The 23,865-nt window shown below is 41.9% G+C and overlaps 2 protein-coding genes across 2 annotated transcripts; both read left to right on the top strand.

Annotated features, from left to right (window-relative positions):
• The first annotated feature begins 2,075 nt into the window (after window positions 1-2,075).
• LOC114856361 (psychosine receptor-like) lies at window positions 2,076-8,295 on the top strand. The gene is made up of 3 exons (XM_055509237.1): window positions 2,076-7,203; window positions 7,386-7,567; window positions 7,656-8,295. The coding sequence occupies exons 1-3, from the start codon at window positions 7,027-7,029 to the stop codon at window positions 8,170-8,172; spliced, it is 876 nt and encodes a 291-aa protein (XP_055365212.1). The 5' UTR covers window positions 2,076-7,026; the 3' UTR covers window positions 8,173-8,295.
• An 8,975-nt stretch (window positions 8,296-17,270) lies between these two features.
• Window positions 17,271-19,571, top strand: LOC129604183 (ovarian cancer G-protein coupled receptor 1-like). Its single transcript, XM_055509278.1, has 4 exons — window positions 17,271-17,698; window positions 18,202-18,407; window positions 18,593-18,774; window positions 18,863-19,571. The coding sequence occupies exons 2-4, from the start codon at window positions 18,216-18,218 to the stop codon at window positions 19,401-19,403; spliced, it is 915 nt and encodes a 304-aa protein (XP_055365253.1). The 5' UTR covers window positions 17,271-17,698; window positions 18,202-18,215; the 3' UTR covers window positions 19,404-19,571.
• Window positions 19,572-23,865: the final 4,294 nt, after the last annotated feature.

Genomic DNA, 23,865 nt, shown 5'->3' with positions numbered 1-23,865 from the left:
AGTTTAGCACGGCGGCTACACGCTTTGGGCTCCAAGGCCTAGCAACATTTCAACGTTTGAACTCAACAGTATCAAGTCTTAAAAACTTCGGATTATTTATTTCCCACTTGGCATTGCACAGTGGGCAACTTCAATGTTTTCACTATTTAACCGGTTTTCTTCAATAACAATAGAGTCCGTATGACTCACCAAGATAATGGGCAATAAACGTCACTCTTCCCCTGTCAAACGGTTTATTTGAACAGTTTATAGGGAGCTGGGTAGCTAATCCAGCTGCTCTAAAGGGAAGGTCTGGATCAGAGGTGAATTAACTGGAACATGCAGAGAATCGACTTAATCCAGGGCGCAGCCCGTAGTTCTGGAACACGCAGCAACCAAGGAACTCGCCAACAAGGCCTTTAATTTCACACAAGCGTACGGCGACGCTCAGTTATAACAATGTTTGCAAACACGCTTCAATCAAAACAATATTCTTCTTCTACGTATTTCTGACTTCGTCAGCAACGCTTAATAATCTGCGCGCCCCTCTCAGCTGGAGGACTTGCGCGGCGCGGACTTAAACAACAACACTCCACAGCGCACGGCCGTGTCCACTCGTTTTATTGTAAACCAACTAAGCTTCAGATCAAGCTTTTTCAAAAGTCAAACAAGAAATGCACCAACAACTGATTCTATTCAACCGAACTATGGTTCGCAACGTTCTCAGACAAGCAAAGGTATGAAATAGCGCCTCACACGGGCGGCACCAATAATATGTAGCGGATTCAAATTATTAATAGTTTGATATTAATGCAAAACATTAATATACCTCGAAGTTGGGGCACCAGGTTTGTTTTAAAGCTGAAACCACGCTTGTATCAATCTAGTCAACGCCAGATATCAATTCAATGAGTTACCACTCATGAACAACAATAACCACTTTCTTGTGATAAAACCAAATCAGTCTCTTATGCCGTGAATTCTTGTCGCGGTTCAGTGACCTCTGCTTAAATCTGAAGAGCAATGCACACAAAACCACATTCCTTTTAACGTTTTATTAATCTAACACTACTGGATATATGAATAACATAATATGGAAATACTCAAATAAACAGAACAGAAAATGAGAGAACGATCAAAATGGGATGATGAACAGTGAATGAATCAATGAGTGAAAACCCAAAGAATGGTCAAGACCTGAGTGTGTGATGGCTTTGATCAAGCGAAAAGAGTATTTGTCTCTAACTAGTTCGAATCTAAGGATAACTAATCAATTTAGAATGTTCAATTTTAGCGCTTTGAGAAACACCAGACTTCTCAGAGGATTAGAGATGTTCGTCTTGCCTTAGTTTGGAGCTGTAGCCGCTGTGCAGCGTCTCCCGTTACCGGTGGTTGAGCAGGCGTGCCCTCTCTGGTCCAGGTGCCACGGCCTCTGGGGCAGGAATCGTCGCCCGCGATTGATGATGACGGCTCGGGTTCAGCAAAGTAACAGTCAGCCAGGCTGGACTTCCAAGGTGTTTCAAAGCGTCAGCGCTACTTAAACTAGCCCAAAAGCAAACGGGCTGGAATCTAATTTAATTAGTTCGATCAAAAATTGCGAGTCAATTAAGGACTGGTTGTAATAGTTTCAGTTTCGCGGAGTTTCTTGATGACTTTCTAACGTTACAAAAATCGTTGTTCGTTCGTGTTTCTGAGTTTAACTTAGGTTTACAAAATTTAAGGACAAAGGAAAATTAGAGAAAAGTAATGCGACGCAAAAAGAAAAAGTGAAAGAAGTTTGAAGATAGAGGGAAATCCGATTCCACTAGGGTGTCACTGGTTTAAATACCCCTGGGGCAGTGGTCACTGCAGGGCGGAGAAATGACTTCAACCAGTGGTGAAGAGTTCCGCCTCTTCAGATCAGGAATCAAACTATTTGATTTGGATCGCTCCTAAACCTGGGATTACTAAGCTTTCCTCTTTTCATCCAGCTCAAAGTTCCATCACACCATAACACAATAAGCATGTAATGATCACTTTGACACTAAAATGAGCAGAGAAGTCAGAATGGTTAACCAGCAACATTAAATGCATAGAATCTTAAGGTCTGATATGTATGGGGTGCCAAATGTAAAAGTAGAACCTATAACTAGTTTTCTCACATTTAACTAAATGACACAACATGTTTTCTCACATTTAGTTAAATGTGCAAAAGTCTAAATGTAAATGTTAAATATAAATGTAAATGTTAAATGTTAAATCTAAATGTTAATTGTTAAATATAAATGTTAAATGTTAAATGTAAATGTTAAATGTTAAATGTAAATGTTAAATGTTAAATATAAATGTTAAATGTTAAATGTAAATGTTAAATGTAAATGTTAAATGTTAAATGTTAAATCTAAATGTTAAATGTTAAATGTAAATGTTAAATGTAAATGTTAAATGTTGGCCGAGTGTAAAACTGAATATTCATGAATGGGCAAGACTCCATCCCTACCCTCAAACAGCGCTGGTCTCAAATCAGAGACGCGAACTCAAACACGTCAAACAGTACGCATAGCTCCGCCCACATCTGACTCTGGATCGGTGCACGAAAATACTGGAGAGAAGCTTGAAGTCGAAGCCATCATGGCCGCCAGCTCCGACTCCCTCCCGTTGGGGGAGATTGAACGGGCTGTAACGGCAGTTGTGCGGGCTGAGGCTCCGCTTCAAACTGCCGTTCTGTCGTAAACACCATTAATGAGAAGTCAAGTAGGTTTAAAAAGAATATTTCTGTGGCGCCGGTGGAGAATTAGTTGGCTAACTATACTAGCTAGTCGAAGTTACGTCCAGGCTAAAAACAAAAGTTTCCAGATCAGATGTGGGCGGGGTTTGCGCGCACTGTTTGAGGTGATTGAGTTCGCGTCTCTGATCTGAGACCAGCGCTGTTTGAGGGTAGGGATGGAGTCTACTTGCCCATTCATGAATATTCAGTTTTACACTCGGCCAACATTTAACATTTACATTTAACATTTAACATTTACATTTAACATTTAACATTTACATTTAACATTTAACATTTACATTTAACATTTACATTTAACATTTACATTTAACATTTAGCATTTAACATTTACATTTAACATTTAACATTTACATTTAACATTTAGCATTTAACATTTACATTTAACATTTACATTTAACATTTAACATTTACATTTAACATTTACATTTAACATTTACATTTAACATTTTGCACATTTAACTAAATGTGAGAAAACATGTTGTGTCATTTAGTTAAATGTGAGAAAACTAGTTATAGGTGCTCCTTTTACATTTGGCACCCCATAGATATGTAGTCTCTTACAATGCTGTAACAAATTAAATGTTATTCATGATGCCTGGTCTTGTCTTATGCAACACCCAGTAAACACTAAAACATACACGGATAATAAATGCAAGCAAAATCAAATTATAAATGACCTAATCTGGACATTACTAATTAAACAATTGTAACACTTAAAAATGTAATACAATAATGAGGATACCGAATTGTAGCTGGTGGACATAGTCCATGTGTATGTTGCACAGATTAAAAGAAGTAAAGAAGGTGAGTCTCTCTATTTCAACTTTGTGCCTACACACAAAGGAAAGCATGGTAATGAGTTGAAGTCACTTTGTAACTTTAAGAATTTCCTGGCAAATCTGTAGATCAGGCATTGAACATCACACAGAAACCAATCTAATATCAAATGAAAACATTTTGTCCACAGAATACAATGACATCAGTTTCATGGAAGTTGAAAGTTCTGGTGCATCTGAACCAGAACCTGTGTCCAAATGAAGTCTCTCGTTCTCTTTGATGAGCACATTCCACATTTTATGGCTGGTGGTCCCAGTTCTGGGAGAGACAGCTTCTTGGTAATAAATGTGACAGCCTCTCCTTTTGGCATGATAAGCAGAGGTAGAATCCTGAGGGATTTACAGGTAGATCAACAAAGTGGACTCATGGTTCTTTGATATGGACCTTTGAGATGTTGGCGTCAATTGGTGCCTGTGGTGATAGAAGCCAGTCTCCTGTTGTGGAGAAAGGTTCAGGGTCCCTTATCTCTGGGGACTAAAGGGACGTAGGGGCTCTTCAAAGGAGGGAGTTAAGTTCACATGTAGGTCAGGTTACCTCAGTCCGGACGTGGATTGCTACATCTGTCTCCATCATGTTTTCATAAACGGACGTGTGGTACTGTGGAATACTGTAAACATCAAAAATCTTTTTGTTCAACTGTAAAAAAAATCGCAAGCGCAGACCTGTGTTCATCCCAAAAGAGTGAAGTTGAGGTCAGTTTGTCTGTGTGTGTGTGTGAAATCATAACTCTTCAAACCTCTCATCAGGACCAGAAGACACATGTGCTGTACAGGACAGGTCAGATGCGTCTCTGGAGGTCGTATCACATGGGGAAACAAGCTGTGATGCAGCCTGTGTGAGGGCCTCAGTTACAGCCCCCCCTCAGCAGTCAGTGAGTACAGAGTACTCAGAGTACAGCTGAGCTAAAGTTAACACCAACAAAAGAGGAATTATTTATTTAATGTCTGTAGACGTAACCTGCACTCATTTTGGAGTGGAAATCAATCAAATACCTAAACTACACATCAGATCTCTTCCTAATAATTTAACTAGGCATAAGTTTCAAAGCAAAAATGAGTGTTAAGGTGTCTTGCTGTCAGATGTTGACAGTGAAACAATCTTGTTTTAAAGTTTTTCTTTATTAGTCTGGTACGTTCAGTAATTATTATTACTTCTCTCTAATAGTCGTCTTCCCCTTTAATAGTCATTAATAGTCTGTTTCAGTCGGTTTCAGTCTTTCTATAGTCTGTTTGTCTGTCTTTTCTTCTGTAGTCTGGTTTTGTTTTCCTATATTCTGTTCAGACAAACCTACAGTGTGCACAAATCCTTTGAGACATGGAGGGTTTTATTACTGAATTTGTTGCAAATTGAAACCCATCAGACTGCAAAGTCATGCAGCAGTTATCATTTAGCTGTTTGTCATCATTTTAAAATCACTCTGTGGGATGTTTTGAGCAAAAAGTGATTCTTCATTGCGATAAGCAGATGAGCATGAATTTGGATCAGTTGAGCAAAGATTTGGATCAGTTGAGCGTGTATCAGCTGTAAGCGCGTTTTTTCATTGTGTGTGTGTGTGTGTGTGTGTGTGTGTTTGCGGTACCGTCTTCCACTTCACATGAAAAGGACGGCAGATGGAGCTCACCCTGCCAAGTTAAGATTTGAGTTTGAATTTGAGTTTGTTGGACAGCACGGTGGGTTCGATTCTCGGAGCACCGCCGCCTCACAGCGAGAAGGTTCTGGGTTCGGTTCCGGGAGGTGGCTGTGTGGAGTTTGCACGTTCTCCCCGTGTTTGCGTGGGTTCTCTCTAGGTTCTCCGGCTTCCTTCCACAGTCTTCCTCCCACAGGTTGCCAGTCTCCACTGCCTGTAGTTTTGAGTGTGTGTGTGAATGGTTGTATGTCTCTGTGTTGCCCTGCGATGGACTGGTGACCCGTCCAGGGTGTACCCTGCTCCAGCACCCCCGCGACCATATGGGAATCAGCGGCTTGGAAAATGGATGGATCTTGTCAGAGGCGATCCACACGGGTGAGCAGTCCTCCCAGCTCTGAATGTCGCTCCCAATGTCTGTAGAGGTTTGGAGGCTGAGCGACCCTAAACCTCAGGACTATTGTCCCTGGTCACACCTGCAGCAGATCCTGTTCGTAGACGCCAAAACTGTGGTGGAAATTTTCCATTAGGAGGCAGATGAGAGAGTTGTCTATTGTGAGATTTATTATTAAAATAAACGAAAATTTACTTATAATGAAAGCAAATAAAAAACATGGATGTTTATCGTGCACATCAACAAACTAAAAACCAGCTGGGGAGATCAATGCCACGAAGGTGTGATGCAAAAAGTAAAGTGCCTCTGCTAACATCAAGACAAATCCCTAGTTGTGTAAAGTGTCCTCTACAGGACCTGGCAATAAAGCATTTCTGATTTATGATTTTATTACTACTTTTGTCAGTTTTCAGTTATTTCAGGGCCCATTTGGAGGTTACAGGTTAAAGTGGGACTTAGACCGAAACACTGTGGGACTGGTTCTGGCAAAAAAACAGACATGGTTCTTTGTGTGTGTGTGAGAGTGATGGATGGAAAAGGAACCTGGAACCAACCTGCAGAGTCTCAGAGACGCTGCTTCACTTTGGTTTGGCTCCAACTGCAGCATCAGCGACGTTTTGGCTGAATGTGAGCAGATATTTACTGAAGTTTATCTGTCTAAACCGTAACCATGCACGTCTCATAAAGTGCCACATGTCGTGACTGATGAAGTGATGTGTGAGGAGGCTAGAGTCTTGCACAAACATCTTGCACACAGATCTTTAATTCCACTTGACACGTTATCTTTGTTTGCAGTGGTTAAATTGTGAGATACTCCCACATGAAGAACATTCAAATCGTGACTCTGGTGTCACACAGACATCATAAAGCAGCAGCCTGACACTTCATCACTGCTCGTCCTGCGTCGTTCCAAGGTAACGTTCCCGCTTCACATCTGTGTTCAGAGTCTGACCGGGTTTGATCCTGCAGCAGGTGTCGGTCCATCAGCAGCTCCACGTTGGGTCTGAGCCGCTGATCCGGCTCCAGCTTCAGTCGGTAGCGTTGACTGTGAGCTTGAAGCCTCCAGGGGTCAGTTCCCTGGTTCTGTGTCATGATCACTGTGGGTTCTGACCTCATCTCAGCTCCGTTTGCTCTGCAGGTCCACATCTTACATTTCCTGGGTATTGAGTGTGTGTTTGAGCCAAAGGACAAAGTGTCGTTGTGACTTCAGTATGTTCAGCACATCCATTAGTTCTAGTTGAGTCCAGGAGGAGTCTGGTTCCGTTCCCTCCTCGTCTCTCAGTAGAGCAGAAACCTGAGTTACTGGAACTGTGTGTGAGACATTGGATCATGTTCAGGCTTCACTTACTGGACAAATGAACCGTTCTACTAGAACTTTACTGACACTGTATTAAACTCTGTTCTGTTCCAGGTTCTCTGTGAAGAATGAATCTGAGCAGCGTTAACGACACATTGATGGACACTGACGACAAAAGCATCCATGACGTTGGTAATCAAACAGAAGTTGAGCGTTATTATAGAATACTAGAAGTTTCAACATTGTCAATCGCCATCGTCGGCCTCGTCCTGACGCCCGTCGCCATCTATGCTGTTTCCTCTCTGGTTCGTCTGTTACGTCATTTACTTCATGTTGACAGTTGCTCAGTTCACTGTTAAAGACCCTTAAGTCTGAGCTGGTGCTGTTTTCTTCATCCTGAACAAGTTAGAACTGACTGATAATAAAACTAAGCCACGTCTGAAATAAAAGTCCAGTTAATGCAACATAAACAACATTAAATCTGCAGGTGAAGAAAGACAACGTTGCTCCGATCTTCGTCATCAACCTCCTGGTGTCTGACATCATTCAGCTCTGTGCCCTGACCCTTATGATGACAGGAGATGGAATTGTCCTTTCAATTAGTGCGTTCGCGTACACTATTGGTCTGGTGGCCAGTGTGGGCTTCATGCTGTGCATCGCTCTGGAAAGGTAACTTCTGTACATGTAGAACGTGTGTCCATCATTTCATCACTAGATGATGGTGGTGACCATCGTCTGCTGTGTCTCTGTGTTCCAGGTATTTGCTCATCGTCTGGCCGCTGTGGTACCGAACCAAACGACCAGTCAAGATGTGCCTGCTGCTCTGCGCTGCGGTCTGGACTCTTCCTCTGTTTTACTTAGTCTTTAGCATAGTCATGGGTTTAAACGAGCAGATTGATTTGTTTCTTAATATTACTGTCGTCCTCTTCCTCCTCCCTCTTCCTCTGCTCGTGTTCTTCCTGGTTGGAACCTTTAGAGCTTTGTCTGCCTCCATCAGTGTTCGTGCTGAGGAAAAGCGGAGAATAGTTGGACTTCTGGTTCTGGTGCTGCTGATTTACACACTGCTGTTCCTGCCTTGCATCGTTTATTTTTTGGTACATTCTAGTGGTTATGAGATGCCTGTAGTTGCTGCCATTTTTCTTGAACTCAATCCTGTTGCTGACTTGTTCCTGTACATCTTCCTCAGAAAAGGGGCTGTGAACCAGGTTTGGTTCTGTCTGTGTTGTTGCAGAAAGAACAGAACTAATTGTCATGTCATCCAGTGGTTTGAATGACGGTGACGCAGTCACAAGTTTGTAGTCACACAATGAAACATTCTGATGCTTCAGTCAATTATGTAGATTTTGTAAACAAACAACAAACATCCACATAAAAATAAAAGTTGTTTGTGTGAAGGACTTTAAAAGCTTTTTATTTTAGCTAAAACACTCAATGTGACGTGAGAATTGCTGTTTTCTGTATCTGGAAATATAACAAAACAGAGCTCAATATATTTAAAATAATGCAGAATTAAGCTTCTAATCAAGTTTTTTGCTCTAATAGTCACGTTTTGGCAACGTGAAAGCATCTTATTGGTTTAACTGGTCTCATGCAGATATCAAAAGTGGCAAAATAAGTTTTAGTTTCAATCAGACACAAGATGTGAACAAACATGTTGCTGCAATATTGGGTCGTAGATTGAGTCCTAGCGTCATAGAGTTAAAGAGAATTACGATCATTATTTCGTCGTTTACACAAAATAAATACACAAAATATAAAAGAAGTGGCATCACTACGACCACTAGAAAACGTGTAGCGGACAATTTTTACAAGTTACTGCAGTTTGAAACCAAAATAAGCAGCTGTGGTCCCACACAAACCGAGCTAAACGCCTTAAAAAGAGGCGGCGCGCGCTCCCGCGTACGACACGACCCCGCCACACTGTTACCGTAAGTATCGCACGAATCCCGCACCTCAAACATAGTGACGGCTCATTCAGCAGGACCGTTTATTTTCCGTTAGATAATTGGACATTAGACTGACAAGCAGTTATGGATCAGGTCGAAACCTTCCATTCCTTAACAAAAAATGTGTGTCAGGTACAGACTTGGCATTTGGCAGCTCTGTTAAGACTTCGCCCTGTCGGTTCCGAACCGGCGGGGTTTGACTGAGAACAAAGGGGGAGAAGTAGTGGCGAGCGAGGAAGCCACGACTCTCAGAGCCACGAGGACCAGCGTGCTCTCACTGAGCCGAGGACGAGGCGCTAATAAAGCACTCTGCGAGGAACCCTTCACACGCACACCTGGCCGCAACCGGCTGATCAGGTCGCAGGGAAACCGGGAGAGGGAAGACCCCAAATGCACGACCCACACAGATATTAGCAGTTAACATCAATCCGTTTATCAAACACGAAATCACTGCAAAGCAGGACTCCGCTCCAACACAAAACGCAAGAACTAAAAATCACTGCAATGCAGGAAAACACTATCACTTACATGAACCTAAAACGCTCCGTAACACTACGGGCAAAACCTAAACATGAACACAAGACACTCACAAACCTTGACAGGGAACAAGACATAAAAAAAACTCCACTGCATTGAAAACTCTCTTTACTGTAACATTGGCGTAGCCTCTAACCACCACCGTGTACACACCAACAATGTGTTCTAACAAAGCCATGCCTTCAATACTCATACAGGCAGGTGGGTCTCATCTACTCATTACAGACAGGAAATGAGACGCAGGTGATTACCCACATCAAAACACAGGAGCGCCTCCAGCGGCGCGGCGGCTGAATGGGACAAGCTCTTTGGCTGGAACCAACAATATGACTGTTAATATTTAAGATTCTACACTCACATCTAATTACTACCTAAAGTTTTATTATACATGTTAATGCGCACGGCGCTGAAGTCCTCAGTATTAACGCTGGAGTCTGGGATGACGTCATGCAGCCAGGTCTCCGTAAAACACATCAAACTGCATTGAGCAAAGATTTTCTCCTCTCTCACTAGAGCTGTCAGTTCGTCCATTTTATTATACATTAACCTCACGTTGCCCATAATCAACGAAGGGAGTTGCGGCTTACATTTTCTCACTTTCTCTTTGTGCAGCGTCTTTCTTCGGTTTCTTTCTTCTGCATCCCCTCATTTTCCTCCTTATTTTTTCAGGGAAGCTTGACGTTTCTGGCGGAGTCAAGTATTTTGCTGCCGAACTTAGTGAGATCAGCTGTTCCAGGTGTCGTGCCAAAAAGTGACTGTCTGCCAGAAATTGATTTCCGCACGCGGGAGCGCGCACCGCCTCGTTAACTGCGGTCAAGTGAGCCGTCGTTCGTTCATCCGTCGTTCAGCCAGCCGCGCTTCAGAAACGTCTTGCGCCCGTATTACGCGCTTTACAGCAGAGCACAAAACACGCTCGTCGCGACTTCCTCTTTTCATAGCGACACGTCTGGTTTGTTCAAAATATGGAAAAATACGAAACAAAATATTGCATATATAGAAAAACTGTCGCCTAATAAAGATCTGTGTACTTTTACTGTAAAATTAAGCATTTATTAGTATTTAAAACTACCATGTCATACTGTGAAACTTTTATAATTAATAACTTGACTTTGGTGCATAGTTCCAGGCTCAGACCACTTTCCCCTTGTTCTACTAGAGGTGTACTATCACCCCACAAAGATTTGTGTATTTTTACTGTATAGTTTTGGATTTATTAGTATTCAAAACTACCATGTCATACTGTAATACAGTAAACTTTGATAATTAATAACTTGACTTTGGTGCATAGTTCCAGGCTCAGACCACTTTCCCTTTGTTCTACTAGAAGTGTACTATTACCCCACAAAGATTTGTGTATTTTTACTGTATAGTTTAGGATTTATTAGTATTCAAAACTACCATGTCATACTGTAGTACAGTCAACTTTAATCGTTAATAACTAGACTTTGGTGCATAGTTCCAGGCCCAGACCACTTTCCCTTTGTTCTACTAGAAGTGTACTATTACCACACAAAGATTCGTGTATTTTTACTGTATAGTTTAGGATTTATTAGTATTCAAAACTTCCAGGTCATACTGTAATACTCTATGGGCCTTATATTAAACTATGATGATGAATAACTTGACTTTAGTGCATAATGCCAGGCCCAGATTATGTCACTTTTCATATAAAAAACTGTGAGTGAGGCTAAGCACACACACATTAAATCCTTTTATTACCATCTGTTAGGACTCCAAAGTGTGACTTTTAATATTGAAACTAAATGTTTAATATAAAGTCATTGAACAGTCAAAAACTGAATATTTATGTGTGAAACATACATTAACGTGGTGGAGGAGTTTGTGTGCCTGAATGACCCCGGGAGCTATGTTGTCGGGGGCTAAATGCCCCTGGTAGGGTCTCCCAAGGCAAACAGGTCCTGGGCTGGGCTGAACTGGAGGAAGTGTCCGGAGAGAGGGAAGTTTGGAGTTTGCTTAGACTGTTGCCCCCGCGACCCGCCCCAAGAAAAAGCGGTTGAAAATGGATGGATACTGAAATCGTTATTGGTTCTCATTAAACCATTTCCCATGTCTGGAGTTTGTTTTATCAAAGTTATTGCCGTCTCTGTTCTTACACATTGTAATATCTAGTTTTGAACACTAAAATGTAAATACAAAATGTATATAACCAAATCTTCAGGATTAGATTTAATGCAATTATTCTCTCTTCACAATACAGACTTAAAACAATAAAAAAGAAAGTTACACACTACACTGTTTGTAGTGCAGTACTTATTGGTTTTATGCTTGACTGTAAGGGCCATATTTCAGCATACCTTGGTACTACTAAAATCCTAAACTATACAGTAAAAGTACACAGATCTTTGTGGGGTGATAGTACATCTCTAGTAGATCCACCAAAGTCAAGTTATTGATCATCAAAGTTGACTGTATTACAGTATGACATAGTACTTTCAAGTACTGCTAAATCCTAAACTATACAGTAAAAATACATGAATTTTTGTGTGGTGATAGTACACATCTAGTAGAACAAGGAGAAAGTGGTCTGGGCCTGGAACTATGCACCAAAGTCAAGTTATTAATTATCAAAGTTTACTGTATTACAGTATGACATGGTAGTTTTGAATACTAATAAATCCTAAACTATACAGTAAAAATACACAAATCTTTGGGTGGTGATAGTACACTTCTAGTAGAACAAAGGGAAAGTGGTCTGGGCCTGGAACTATGCACCAAAGTCAAGTTATTGATCATTAAAGTTGACTATATGGCCCATACAGTTACAGTATGAACTGGTAGTTTTGAATACTAATAAATCCTAAACTATACAGTAAAAATACACAAATCTTTGGGTGGTGATAGTACACTTCAGGTAGAACAAAGGGAAAGTGGTCTGGGCCTGGAACTATGCACCAAAGTCAAGTTATTGATCATTAAAGTTGACTATATGGCCCATACAGTTACAGTATGAACTGGTAGTTTTGAATACTAATAAATCCAAAACTATACAGTAGAAATACACGAATCTTTGTGTGGTGATAGTACACTGCTAGTAGAACAAAGGGAAAGTGGTCTGAGCCTGGAACTATGCACCAAAGTCAAGTTATTAATTATCAAAGTTTACTGTATTACAGTATGACATGGTAGTTTTGAATACTAATAAATCCAAAACTATACAGTAAAAATACACAAATCTTTGGGTGGTGATAGTACACTTCTAGTAGAACAAAGGGAAAGTGGTCTGGGCCTGGAACTATGCACCAAAGTCAAGTTATTGATCATTAAAGTTGACTATATGGCCCATACAGTTACAGTATGAACTGGTAGTTTTGAATACTAATAAATCCAAAACTATACAGTAGAAATACACGAATCTTTGTGTGGTGATAGTACACTGCTAGTAGAACAAAGGGAAAGTGGTCTGAGCCTGGAACTATGCACCAAAGTCAAGTTATTGATTATCAAAGTTGACTGTATTACAGTATGACAGTACTTTCAAGTACTGCTAAATCCAAAACTATACAGTAAAAATACACAAATCTTTGGGTGGTGATAGTACACCTCTAGTAGAACAAGGGGAAAGTGGTCTGAGCCTGGAACTATGCACCAAAGTCAAGTTATTAATGATCAAAGTTTACTGTATTACAATATGACATGGTAGTTTTGAATACTAATAAATCCAAAACTATACAGTAAAAATACACAAATCTTTGTGGGGTGATAGTACACCTCTAGTAGAACAAGGGGAAAGTGGTCTGAGCCTGGAACTATGCACCAAAGTTAAGTTATTAATTATAAAAGTTTCACAGTATGACATGGTAGTTTTAAATACCAATAAATGCTTAATTTTACAGTAAAAGTATACAGATCTTTATTAGGCGACAGTTTTTCTATATATGCGATATTTTGTTTCGTATTTTTCAATATTTTGAACAGACCAGACGTGTCGCTATGAAAAGAGGAAGTCGCGACGAGCGTGTTTTGTGCTCTGCTGTAAAGCGCGTAATACGGGCGCAAGACGTTTCTGAAGCGCGGCTGGCTGAACGACGGATGAACGAACGACGGCTCACTTGACCGCAGTGCCTCGTTAAGGCGTTTAGCTCGGTTTGTGCGGACTACAGCTGCTTATTTCGGTTTCAAACGGCCATAACTTGTAAATATTATCCGCTACACGTCTTCTAGTGGACGTAGTGACGCCACGTCTTTTAGATTTCGTGTAAACGACGGAAATAATCATCGTAATTCTCTTTACAGCGATCGTCGATTGTGACTGTTTAACTCTATGACATGACGCTAGGACTCAGATCTACGACCCTATATTGCTGCAACATGTTTGTTCTTCACACTTTGTGTCTGATTAAAACTGCACGAGTGACCACCGAGTTGTTTCACCACTTTTAACTTCATGTATGGGACCAGTTAAAGCAGTAAGATGCTTTCATGTTGCCAAAACGTGATTATTGGAGCCAAAGCTTTTGGTCAGAAGCTTAATTATGTCTTATTAAAAATACACTGAGCTCTGCTTTGTTATATTTACAGATGTAATACACCAAGACCAGTAGAACCAGTAGCATGCTGGTTTTATGTTGCCACAAAGTGAATAAAGCCAATATCTGTTAACTGAAAGCTTCTTTCTCCCTTATTTTAAGTTCATGGAGCTCTGCTGGATTATAATAATAGATTTAATGAGCATCCAGTACATCTTATCACTTTCCACACCTGTCTGAGACCACTTAAACCAGTAAGATGCTGTGTTTACGTTGCCAAAAAGTGATTACAGCCAATATCGTTTGATCGTTTGAAGAAGCTTATTTCTGCCTAATTTGTATCTTTATCAAACTCTTCTTGGTTATAATTACAGGTTTAATGAGCATCCAGCTCACTTGACCGCTGTCTTTAACTGTATGAGACCAGTACAACCATTAAGAAGTTGTTTCCACGTTGCCAAAATGTGATTTATGCCAATATCTTTTGACAAGAAGCCTATTTCTGACTTGAATGAGTATCTTTATGTTCACTATGGGCAAACACAATTACTTTTATTATAACAGAGGAACAGAGGGGACCAAACAAGTGATACTGGCTTTAACTCATTTTACTCACTTAAAACATACCTTTTACTTTAAAAATACCACAGGACCAAACACACTCGTACTTTTAATTTACACAGGACTGCAAATCAGACTTTACTTGACTTTACTTGACAGATCAGTGGACAGATATTGATTCCTATTTTTTGTTATTATGTATTCATATTATGTTATTTTGTCAGTTGAGGTGAGGCCTTGACCGCACGTCACTGGTCAGGTACAGACTTGGCATCCATCCATCCATTTTCCAAGCCGCTGAATCCTTTTACTGCTGGCGTTTATGTCAGAGTACAAATAGCAGAATATAACGGAGCGTAATTCCATTCTCTACTGGTTACAGCTTTCAAGTATGGCAGACACGTCTTTTCTCTTCGACATATTTTGTATCGATATAAGAAAATGGGGCTGATCCAGTTTGTCTCTAGTTTTCGGTAGTGTATTGCTAAATCAACAATGACTCAAGAGCACCGTAAAATCCATTTGGTTGAGCTAATGTTTTGTCATGTTTTGCTGTATTGAAAGTCCGTGCTTCCTATTTGTTTCGACTGTTCTGGGCTGCCATATTTGACGCAGGGCCATAAGGAATAAGTGAGTATATTTAGTAGATAACGGAGCCGCGGTGCGTGCTGCTAAAAACTAAAGAGGCAGCAACGATCTCCACTGTTCGGAGCATTGACTTCCCGGACAGAATTACCCCCGTAAAATGAGGCTAACGGTGAATTTAGTAGTCTGCAGGGTAATAGTAAAACAACCATCTGGTTAAATTAACACCCAAGAAACACGACAAATCCAAATGTCTGTACTAAAAAATATAAACAAAGCCTTTTCTAACCTTATACAGTATATGGAGGAAAGTCACATGGGAAATAATGGTTTCTTCTATAGTCTGTTTTATTCTTTTCTTCTATAGTCTGGTTTTGTTTTTCTATAGTCTGTTCAGACAAACCTACTGTTATGGTTCCTGGGGCCGTTTTGTATTTCCTGCTTTATTTTGTTGGCTTCCTGTCTTTGTGTTTTTGTTCCGGGGTCGCTCCTGGTCACATGACCCCGCAGCCGGTTTCTATCATGTAATCAATCAAGGTATAAAGGCTCTGGCACTCACCTCATATCTTTGCCAGATTGTTGCGTGATATCCACCACATTCCAGCATACCGTTGATTGTCTACTTAGCTTGAGATTGTGTTTCTGTTCCTGACTTCTGCCTGTACCTTTGCCTTGAACGCTGATTGTCTGACCCTGAGAAAGCCTGCTCCTTACCTGGTACCTTTGCCATGTCGAACTGTTATCGAACTCCTGTCTGTCCCTGGACCCGATTGAGCCTGTTCCTCCTGTACTTACCATTCGAGATTTTTCTGTGTATGACCTGGACCGTCTGTACTAACTATTGTGGAATAAAGACTGAGCATTCTACGCTAACAATACGTGTCTCCTGTTGTCCGCCCTGTGCATGTGGGTCCGACATCTGCCAAAGCCCGACACCTACAGTGTGCACAAATCCTTTGAGACATGGAGGATTTTATTACTAAATTTGTTGCAAATTGAAATTGTTTAAACCCATCAGACTGCAAAGTCATGCAGCAGTTGTCATTTAGCTGTTTGTCATCATTTTAAAATCACTCTGTGGGATGTTTTGAGCAAAAAGTGATTCTTCATTGCGATAAGCAGATAAGCATGAATTTGGATCAGTTGAGCAAAGATTTGGATCAGTTGAGCGTGTAGCAGATGTAAGCGCGTTTCATCATTGTGTGTGTGTGTGTGTGTGTGTGTGTGTGTGTGTGTGTGTGTGTGTGTGTGTGTGTGTGTGTGTGTGTGTGTGTGTGTGTGTGTGTGTGTGTTTGCGGTACCGTCTTCTACGTCACGTGAAAAGGAACCGTCACCCTCCTCCTTCCCCAACCATCAGTTTGATGTGAGCGCCCGAGTGGGTGGAGCCTGACTTAGCAGGGACAGTTGTTCTTCTATGACACACGTTTCCTGGATCCTCGCATGCAGCTCTATTGAGCCAATCACGTCTAAAGCCTCTCCTGTTGCTTCAACCAGTGTTTGTGGCAGAGCACGTCTCCTAGGACGGCAGATGGAGCTCACCCTGCTCACCCTGCCACGTTAAGATTTGAGCTTGAATTTGAGTTTGTTGGCAGAGGGGACAGCACCTTCTGGGTTTGATTCCCGGAGCATCGTTGCCTCACAGTGAGAATGTTCTGGGTTCGGTTCCGGGAGTTCTCCGGCTTTCTCCCACAGGTTTCTCCATTGCCTGTAGGTGTGAGTGTGTGTGTGAATGGTTGTATGTCTCTGTGTTGCCCTGCGATGGACTGGTGACCCGTCCAGGTCACCCTGCCATAGCCAGCACACCCGTGACCAAATGGGAATCAGCGGCTTGGAAAATGGATGGATGGGTGGATCTCGTCAGAGGCGATCCAGACGGGTGAGCAGTCCTCCCAGCTCTGAATGTCTGTAAAGGTTTGGAGGCTGAGCAACCCTAGTCCTCAGGACTATCGTCCCCGATCACACCGTCCAAATGAAAATAATGGGGAAAGCAAATCAAAAACATGGATGTTGATCGTGCACATCAACAAACTAAAAATCAGCTGGGGAGATCAGTGCCACGAAGGTGTGATGCAAAAAGTAAAGTGCCCCTGCTAACATCAAGACAAATTCCTAGTTCTGTAAAGTGTCCTCTACAGGACCTGGCAATAAAGCATTTCTGATTTCTGAATTTTATTACTACTTTTGTCAGTTTCCAGTTTCACGGTCCATTTGGAGGTTACAGGTTAAAGTGGGACTCAGACCCAAACACTGTAGAACTGGTTCTGGCAAAGAACCAGACATGGTTCTAGATTGATGAATGAAAAAGGAACCTGGAACCAACCTGCAGAGGCTCAGAGACGCTGCTTCACTTTGGTTTGGCTCCAACTGCAGCATCAGCGACGTTTTGGCTGAATGTGAGCAGACATTTACTGAAGTTTATCTGTCTAAACCGTAACCATGCACGTCTGATAAAGTGCCACATGTCGTGACTGATGAAGCGATGTGTGAGGAGGCCAGAGTCTTGCACAAACATCATTTTTTTAAAAAGATCTTTAATGCCACTTGACACGTTATCTTTGTTTGCAGTGGTTAAATTGTGAGATACTCACACATGAAGAACATTCAAATCGTGACTCTGGTGTCACACAGACATCATAAAGCAGCAGCCTGACACTTCATCACTGCTCGTCCTGCGTCGTTCCAAGGTAACGTTCCCGCTTCACATCTGTGTTCAGAGTCTGACCGGGTTTGATCCTGCAGCAGGTGTCGGTCCATCAGCAGCTCCACGTTGGGTCTGAGCCGCTGATCCGGCTCCAGCTTCAGTCGGTAGCGTTGACTGTGAGCTTGAAGCCTCCAGGGGTCAGTTCCCTGGTTCTGTGTCATGATCACTGTGGGTTCTGACCTCATCTCAGCTCCGTTTGCTCTGCAGGTCCACATCTTACATTTCCTGGGTATTGAGTGTGTGTTTGAGCCAAAGGACAAAGTGTCGTTGTGACTTCAGGATGTTCAGCACATCCATTAGTTCTAGTTGAGTCCAGGAGGAGTCTGGTTCCGTTCCCTCCTCGTCTCTCAGTAGAGCAGAAACCTGAGTTACTGGAATTGTGTGTGAGACATTGGATCATGTTCAGGTTCAGGCTTCACTTACTGGACAAATGAACCGTTCTACTAGAACTTTACTGACACTGTATTAAACTCTGTTCTTTTTCAGTGTCTCTGTGAAGAATGAATCTGAGCAACGTTAACGACACATGGTGGACATTGATGGACACTGACAACAAAAGCATCCATGAGGTTGATAGTGAAACAGAATTTGAGCCTTATTATTATTATGGAATACTAGAAGTTTCAACATGGTCGATCGCCATCGTCGGCCTCGTCCTGACGCCCGTCGCCATCTATGCTGTTTCCTCTCTGGTTCGTCTGTTACGTCATTTACTTGCTCATGTTGACAGTTGCTCAGTTCACTGTTAAAGACCCTTAAGTCTGAGCTGGTGCTGTTTTCTTTATCCTGAACAAGTTAGAACTGACTGATAATAAAACTAAGACAAGTCTGAAATAAACGTCCAGTTAATGCAACATAAACAACATTAAATCTGCAGGTGAAGAAAGGCAACGTTGCTCCGATCTTCGTCGTCAACCTCCTGGTGTCTGACATCATTCAGCTCTGTGCCATGATGCTTTGGCTGACAGGAGATGCAAATGCCTATTTTACTGGTGAAATCACGTACGTTATCGGTCTAGTGGCCAGTGTGGGCTTCATGCTGTGCATCGCTCTGGAAAGGTAACTTCTGTACATGTAGAACGTGTGTCCATCATTCCATCACTAGATGATGGTGGTGACCATCGTCTGCTGTGTCTCTGTGTTCCAGGTATTTGCTCATCGTCTGGCCGCTGTGGTACCGAACCAGACGAACAGTCAAGATGTCCCTGTTGCTCTGTGCTGTGGTCTGGACTCTTCCTCTGTTTTACTTCCTCTTTTTTATATTAATGGACTCAGATCAGCATTTTAAATTGTCTCGTAATATTACTGGAGTCCTCTTTCTCCTCCCGCTTCCTCTGCTCGTGTTCTTCCTGGTTGGGACCCTTAGAGCTTTGTCTGCCTCCATCAGTGTTCGTGCTGAGGAAAAGCGGAGAATAGTTGGACTTCTGGTTCTGGTGCTGCTGATTTACACACTGCTGTTCCTGCCTCGCATCATTTCTTACTTGGTACAATATAGTGGTTATGAGTTGCCTTTAGCTGGTAAGATTTTAATTGAACTCAATCCTGTTGCTGACTTGTTCCTGTACATCTTCCTCAGAAAAGGGGCTGTAAACCAGGTTTGGTTCTGTCTGTGTTGTTGCAGAAAGAACAGAACTAATCGTCAGTCATCCAGTGGTTTGAATGATGGTGACGCAGTCACAAGTTTGTAGTCAGACAATGAAACATTCTCATGCTGTAGTTTTCATGTTTTGTCAGTTGTGTAGATTTTGTAAACAAACAACAAACATCCACATAAAAATAAAAGTTGTGTTTGTGTGAAGGACTTTGAGTGTTTTAATGTGACGTGAGAATTGCTGTTTTCTGTACTTGGAAAAATAATAAAGCAGAGCTCAATGTGTTTAGAAAAAAAACAGAATTAAGCTTCTGATCAAAAGCTTTTGGCTCCAATAATCACGTTTTGGCAACAGGGAAGCATCTCACTGGTTTAACTGGTCTCATGCAGATATTAAAAGTGGCAAAATAAATCGATGGTCACTTGTGCAGTTTCAATCAGACACAAGGTGTGAAGGAACAAACATGTTGCTGCAATATTGGGTCGTGGGTCGGAGTCCTAGCGTCATAGAGTTAAAGAGAAGAATTACGATCATTATTTCGGTCATTTACACAAAATCTAAAAGAAGTGGCATCACTACGACCACTAGAAAATGTGTAGCAGACAATATTTACAAGTTATGGTCGTTTAAAAGCCTATCCCAGCTGTCTTTGGGCGAGAGGCAGGGTGCACCCTGGACAGGTATGGGGTGCCAAATGTTTAGACTTTTGCACATTTAACTAAATGTGAGAAAACATGTTGTGTCATTTAGTTAAATGTGAGAAAACTAGTTATAGGTGCTACTTTTACATTTGGCACCCCATAGACAGGTCGCCAGTCCATCGCAGGGCAACACTTACTGTAGACAAACAACCATTCACAGACACTCAACTACAGGCAAATTAGAGTGACCCATGTAGCTGTGAGGTGAAGTGCTACCCACCGCACCACTGTCTGTTAATATTCAAGATTCAAACAAAACTTTATTAATCCCAGATGGAAATTCTTTTTCACACGTTTATTTTTCTCACTGTCACAGATGGAGGTACACACAAGAAGGATGGGGGAAATAAGAATGCTAACACATCTACACTCACATCTAATTACTAGCTTACGTTTTATTATACATGTTATTGAAGATCAACCCTTACAGACAGAGGAGGAGTTGTACAGACTGATGACCGCCAGTAGGAATGATCTCTGGTGGCGTTCTGTGCAGCACCTGATACTGATCAGCCTCTGGCTGAAGGTGCTCCTCTGTCTTTAAAGCAGCTCTGCAGAGCAACGCGGTCCTCATCTGTCCACCTTTGAACCTGAGGTGTGTGTTGTGGCAGATGAATCAAATTGTGATCTGACTTTCCCAGAGGGGGGGCAGTGGAAGAGTGGGCATCTTAACATTAGCGTACATCAGGTCGAGTGTTTTCTCACCTCTGATGGAACAGCTCACACACTGGGTGAATGTCCAGGATGGCACCACTTATTGTTAATAAAAACTTCCTTCTTCCTGTTCACCACCGGTCTCTGTCAAAGCGCACGGCGCTGAACCTGTCAATGTTAACGCTGGAGTCTGGGATGCCGTCATGCAGCCAGGTCTCTGTAAAACACATCAAACTGCATTCAGTAAAAATGTAAAAATATTCTCCTCTCTCAATAGAGCTGTCAGTTCGTCCATTTATTATCCAGTGACCTCACGTTGGCCATAATCAACGAAAGGAGACACGGCTTAAATCTTCTAACCTTCTCTTTGCGCAGCGTCTTTCTTCGGTCTTTATTTCCTCCACAAACTTTTTTGCCTCCTCTGCATCCCCTCGTTTTCCTCCTCATTTGGTCGGGGAAGCTTGACGTTTCTGGCGGAGTCAAGTATTTTGCTGCCGAACTTGAGATCTTGAGCTGTGAGATGAGCTGTTCTCAGGTGTGAACAAAGATTGCGAGGCGCCGGGTCTGCTCTTGCGCACCAGCTTTACGCATGAGGGAAAATATAAATCCAAACGAAAAAAACGACCAAAAAACTTTCTCGAACAACGTGATCAAAGAGGATGCACCTTAAATACTAAGACTGACTAGATAAAGCATTTCCATAAGAAAATGCACAGTGAATGCTTCCATGCTGAATGTATTCCTGAAGAATTGCTGAAAGTAGCTGAAACGTTCAAAACAGATGAAAATAGTTCAAGCATGTCAAGCATAGATGAATGTATCTAAAGGGAATTGGGAATTGATTAAACAGTGCTGAATATTTGCAGAAGAAGCTGAAGTACTTGAATTTCAAATGGAGGAAACTTGAAAAGATTTGCTGAAATTAAAGAACTGCTGAAAATCGAGGAAATGTGTAAAGTTTTGCTTAATTTGTTGAAATATACAGTAGCCAAATGTATCAAAATGGCTAAACATTGTAATTAAATAGTTTTGATTTCAAAAGCTGAATGAGTTGCTTAACGTTTTGGAAATATTTAATACAGCTGAAATTTGCTGCAGAACAAGTAGTTGAATTTAAATTGAAAGTTGAAGTTTTGAAGGAAGTGTGTGCAGGTAATTGCTGAACAGTAAAAATAGTAACATTAACTAGTCTTAATTAACTAGTCCAATGCAGAAAAGTGACATTTAGGCTAAAAAGTTAGATTGGTGTTTTTATTTTGAAAGTATATTGAGGACACCTGCGCATGTAATTTCTAAACATTAAAATAGTCTCATTAACTAGTCACAATACACCAGCTGAATGCAGAAATATTGCTATTTTAGCTAAAGATCTGGAGTAGGGCTTTTATTTTGAAAGGATTTGGAGGAGGTGTGTGTGCTTAATAGCTAAACTGTAAAACAGTCACATTAACCAGTCACGATTACCCATTCAAAAGCAAAAATAGTAATTTAACAAAAAAATGTACAAAATGTAAAAAACAGAAGAGATAAAGAATAGCTTAAAGTTATGGAAACATTTAAAACACCTGAAAGTAGCTGCATTGATTCTCTCCTGGTTCTCCGCCTTCCTCCCACAGTCCAAAGATGGGCATTAGGTTGATTGGACTCTCTCCATTGCAGGTGTAGGTGTGAGTAGGTGTGAGTGTGTGTGTGAATGGTTGTCTGTCTATGTGTTGCCCTGCGATGGACTGGCGACCCAGTAGCGCCCATAGCCAGCTGGGTTAGGCTCCAGCACCCCCGTGACCCCGCATTAGGGAATAAGCGGTTTGGAAACAGAACGAACGAAGCGTGCTGCAGCAGGACTCGCACCAGCGCACTGGATTTCAACTGGGAAATGACTCGAGTGTCCAAAGACCTAAGGTGATCACATCAAAATTCAAAGAATTTTAAACTACACTTTCTTTTATGGCTGTGTCTCAAGGTATCGCACAGCATCTATTCATTGTTGTCCAGTTTGATGCCTGAGTCCTTCTGTGCAAAGCTTTTTAGTGGCCAAATGAGCCGCCGCAATATTTGAGGTGCGCGATTTGTGTGATAGTTACGGTAACAGTGTTGCGATTACTCAGAAGTGAGGAGAGACTCACTCTAGTAAACAATGGAGATGATAATAGGACTAATGTCCTAAGCAAACAAAAGTAAATTTAAGAAATGACTGAAGACTTCCTCCCTCACAGACAGCAGTATGTGAGGCTGGGGAAGCTTGTCTCTGATTCCCGGACCATCAGCACTAGATCCTCATCTCTGACAGAGGTGAGTCAGCCAACAGGACTGAGACAGTCAGTCTGCTGTCATTGTGCTAAGAAGCTAGAGCTCAATGCTCTGAAGACAGCGGTGATGACAGTGAACGTCAGGATTGAATCCATCCTCACATCCTCCATCACAGTCTGGTTCGCTGCCACCTCCGGTCTGTCCAGGACCCAGAGACGGGCAGCCAGGACTGTAGTCCACCCCTCTCATCCAGGACATGGTCACTTCCAGCCCCTCCCCTCTGGCAACAGGCTCCGGTCCATCAGAACTAGGACCTCACGCTACAAAAACAGCTTCCTCCCCACTGCAGTCAGTCTGATGAACTGTACCCCCACACAAACTTAAGGGCAGTCGCTGCCACTTTACAGGTCACCCTGTCTGCACCACATGCACACCCACTTCACTCTACATAGTCTGTAAGTCTGTACATACGTCCATTTTAACTTAATCTATCCATCATGTGCACTCTGCAACTTAGGTCATGTCTGTACTTCTTTATGTTGTGATGCACCACCTGCTAACACCAAGACAAATTCCTAGTTCTGTAAAGTGTCCTCTACATGAACTGGCAATAAAGCTTGTCTGATTTCTGATTTTATTACTACTTTTGTCAGTTTCCAGTCATTTCAGGGTCCATTTGGAGGTTATAGATTAAAGTGGGACTCAGACCTAAACACTGTGGGTCTGGTTCTGGCAAAGAACCAGACATGGTTCTTTGTGTGTGTGAGAGTGATGGATGGAAAAGGAACCTGGAACCAACCTGCAGAGGCTCAGAGACGCTGCTTCACTTTGGTTTGGCTCCAACTGCAGCATCAGCGACGTTTTGGCTGAATGTGAGCAGATATTTACTGAAGTTTATCTGTCTAAACCATAACTATGCATGTCTGATAAAGTGCCACATGTCGTGACTGATGAAG

The sequence above is a fragment of the Betta splendens genome, chromosome 5 (assembly GCF_900634795.4).
Source record: "Betta splendens chromosome 5, fBetSpl5.4, whole genome shotgun sequence".
NCBI lineage: Eukaryota > Metazoa > Chordata > Actinopteri > Anabantiformes > Osphronemidae > Betta > Betta splendens.
Note: the sequence above shows the minus strand (reverse complement) of the source record. Positions and strands in the feature narration are given on the sequence as shown.

Bases quoted from the DNA above. Each gene is read 5' to 3' on its own strand.
- LOC114856361 (XM_055509237.1), top strand. From the start codon at position 7,027: ATGAATCTGAGCAGCGTTAACGACACATTGATGGACACTGACGACAAA. The intron at 7,204-7,385 runs GTTCGTCTGTTA...TTAAATCTGCAG, and splicing joins TCTATGCTGTTTCCTCTCTG to GTGAAGAAAGACAACGTTGC. The intron at 7,568-7,655 runs GTAACTTCTGTA...TCTGTGTTCCAG, and splicing joins CTGTGCATCGCTCTGGAAAG to GTATTTGCTCATCGTCTGGC.
- LOC129604183 (XM_055509278.1), top strand. From the start codon at position 18,216: ATGAATCTGAGCAACGTTAACGACACATGGTGGACATTGATGGACACT. The intron at 18,408-18,592 runs GTTCGTCTGTTA...TTAAATCTGCAG, and splicing joins TCTATGCTGTTTCCTCTCTG to GTGAAGAAAGGCAACGTTGC. The intron at 18,775-18,862 runs GTAACTTCTGTA...TCTGTGTTCCAG, and splicing joins CTGTGCATCGCTCTGGAAAG to GTATTTGCTCATCGTCTGGC.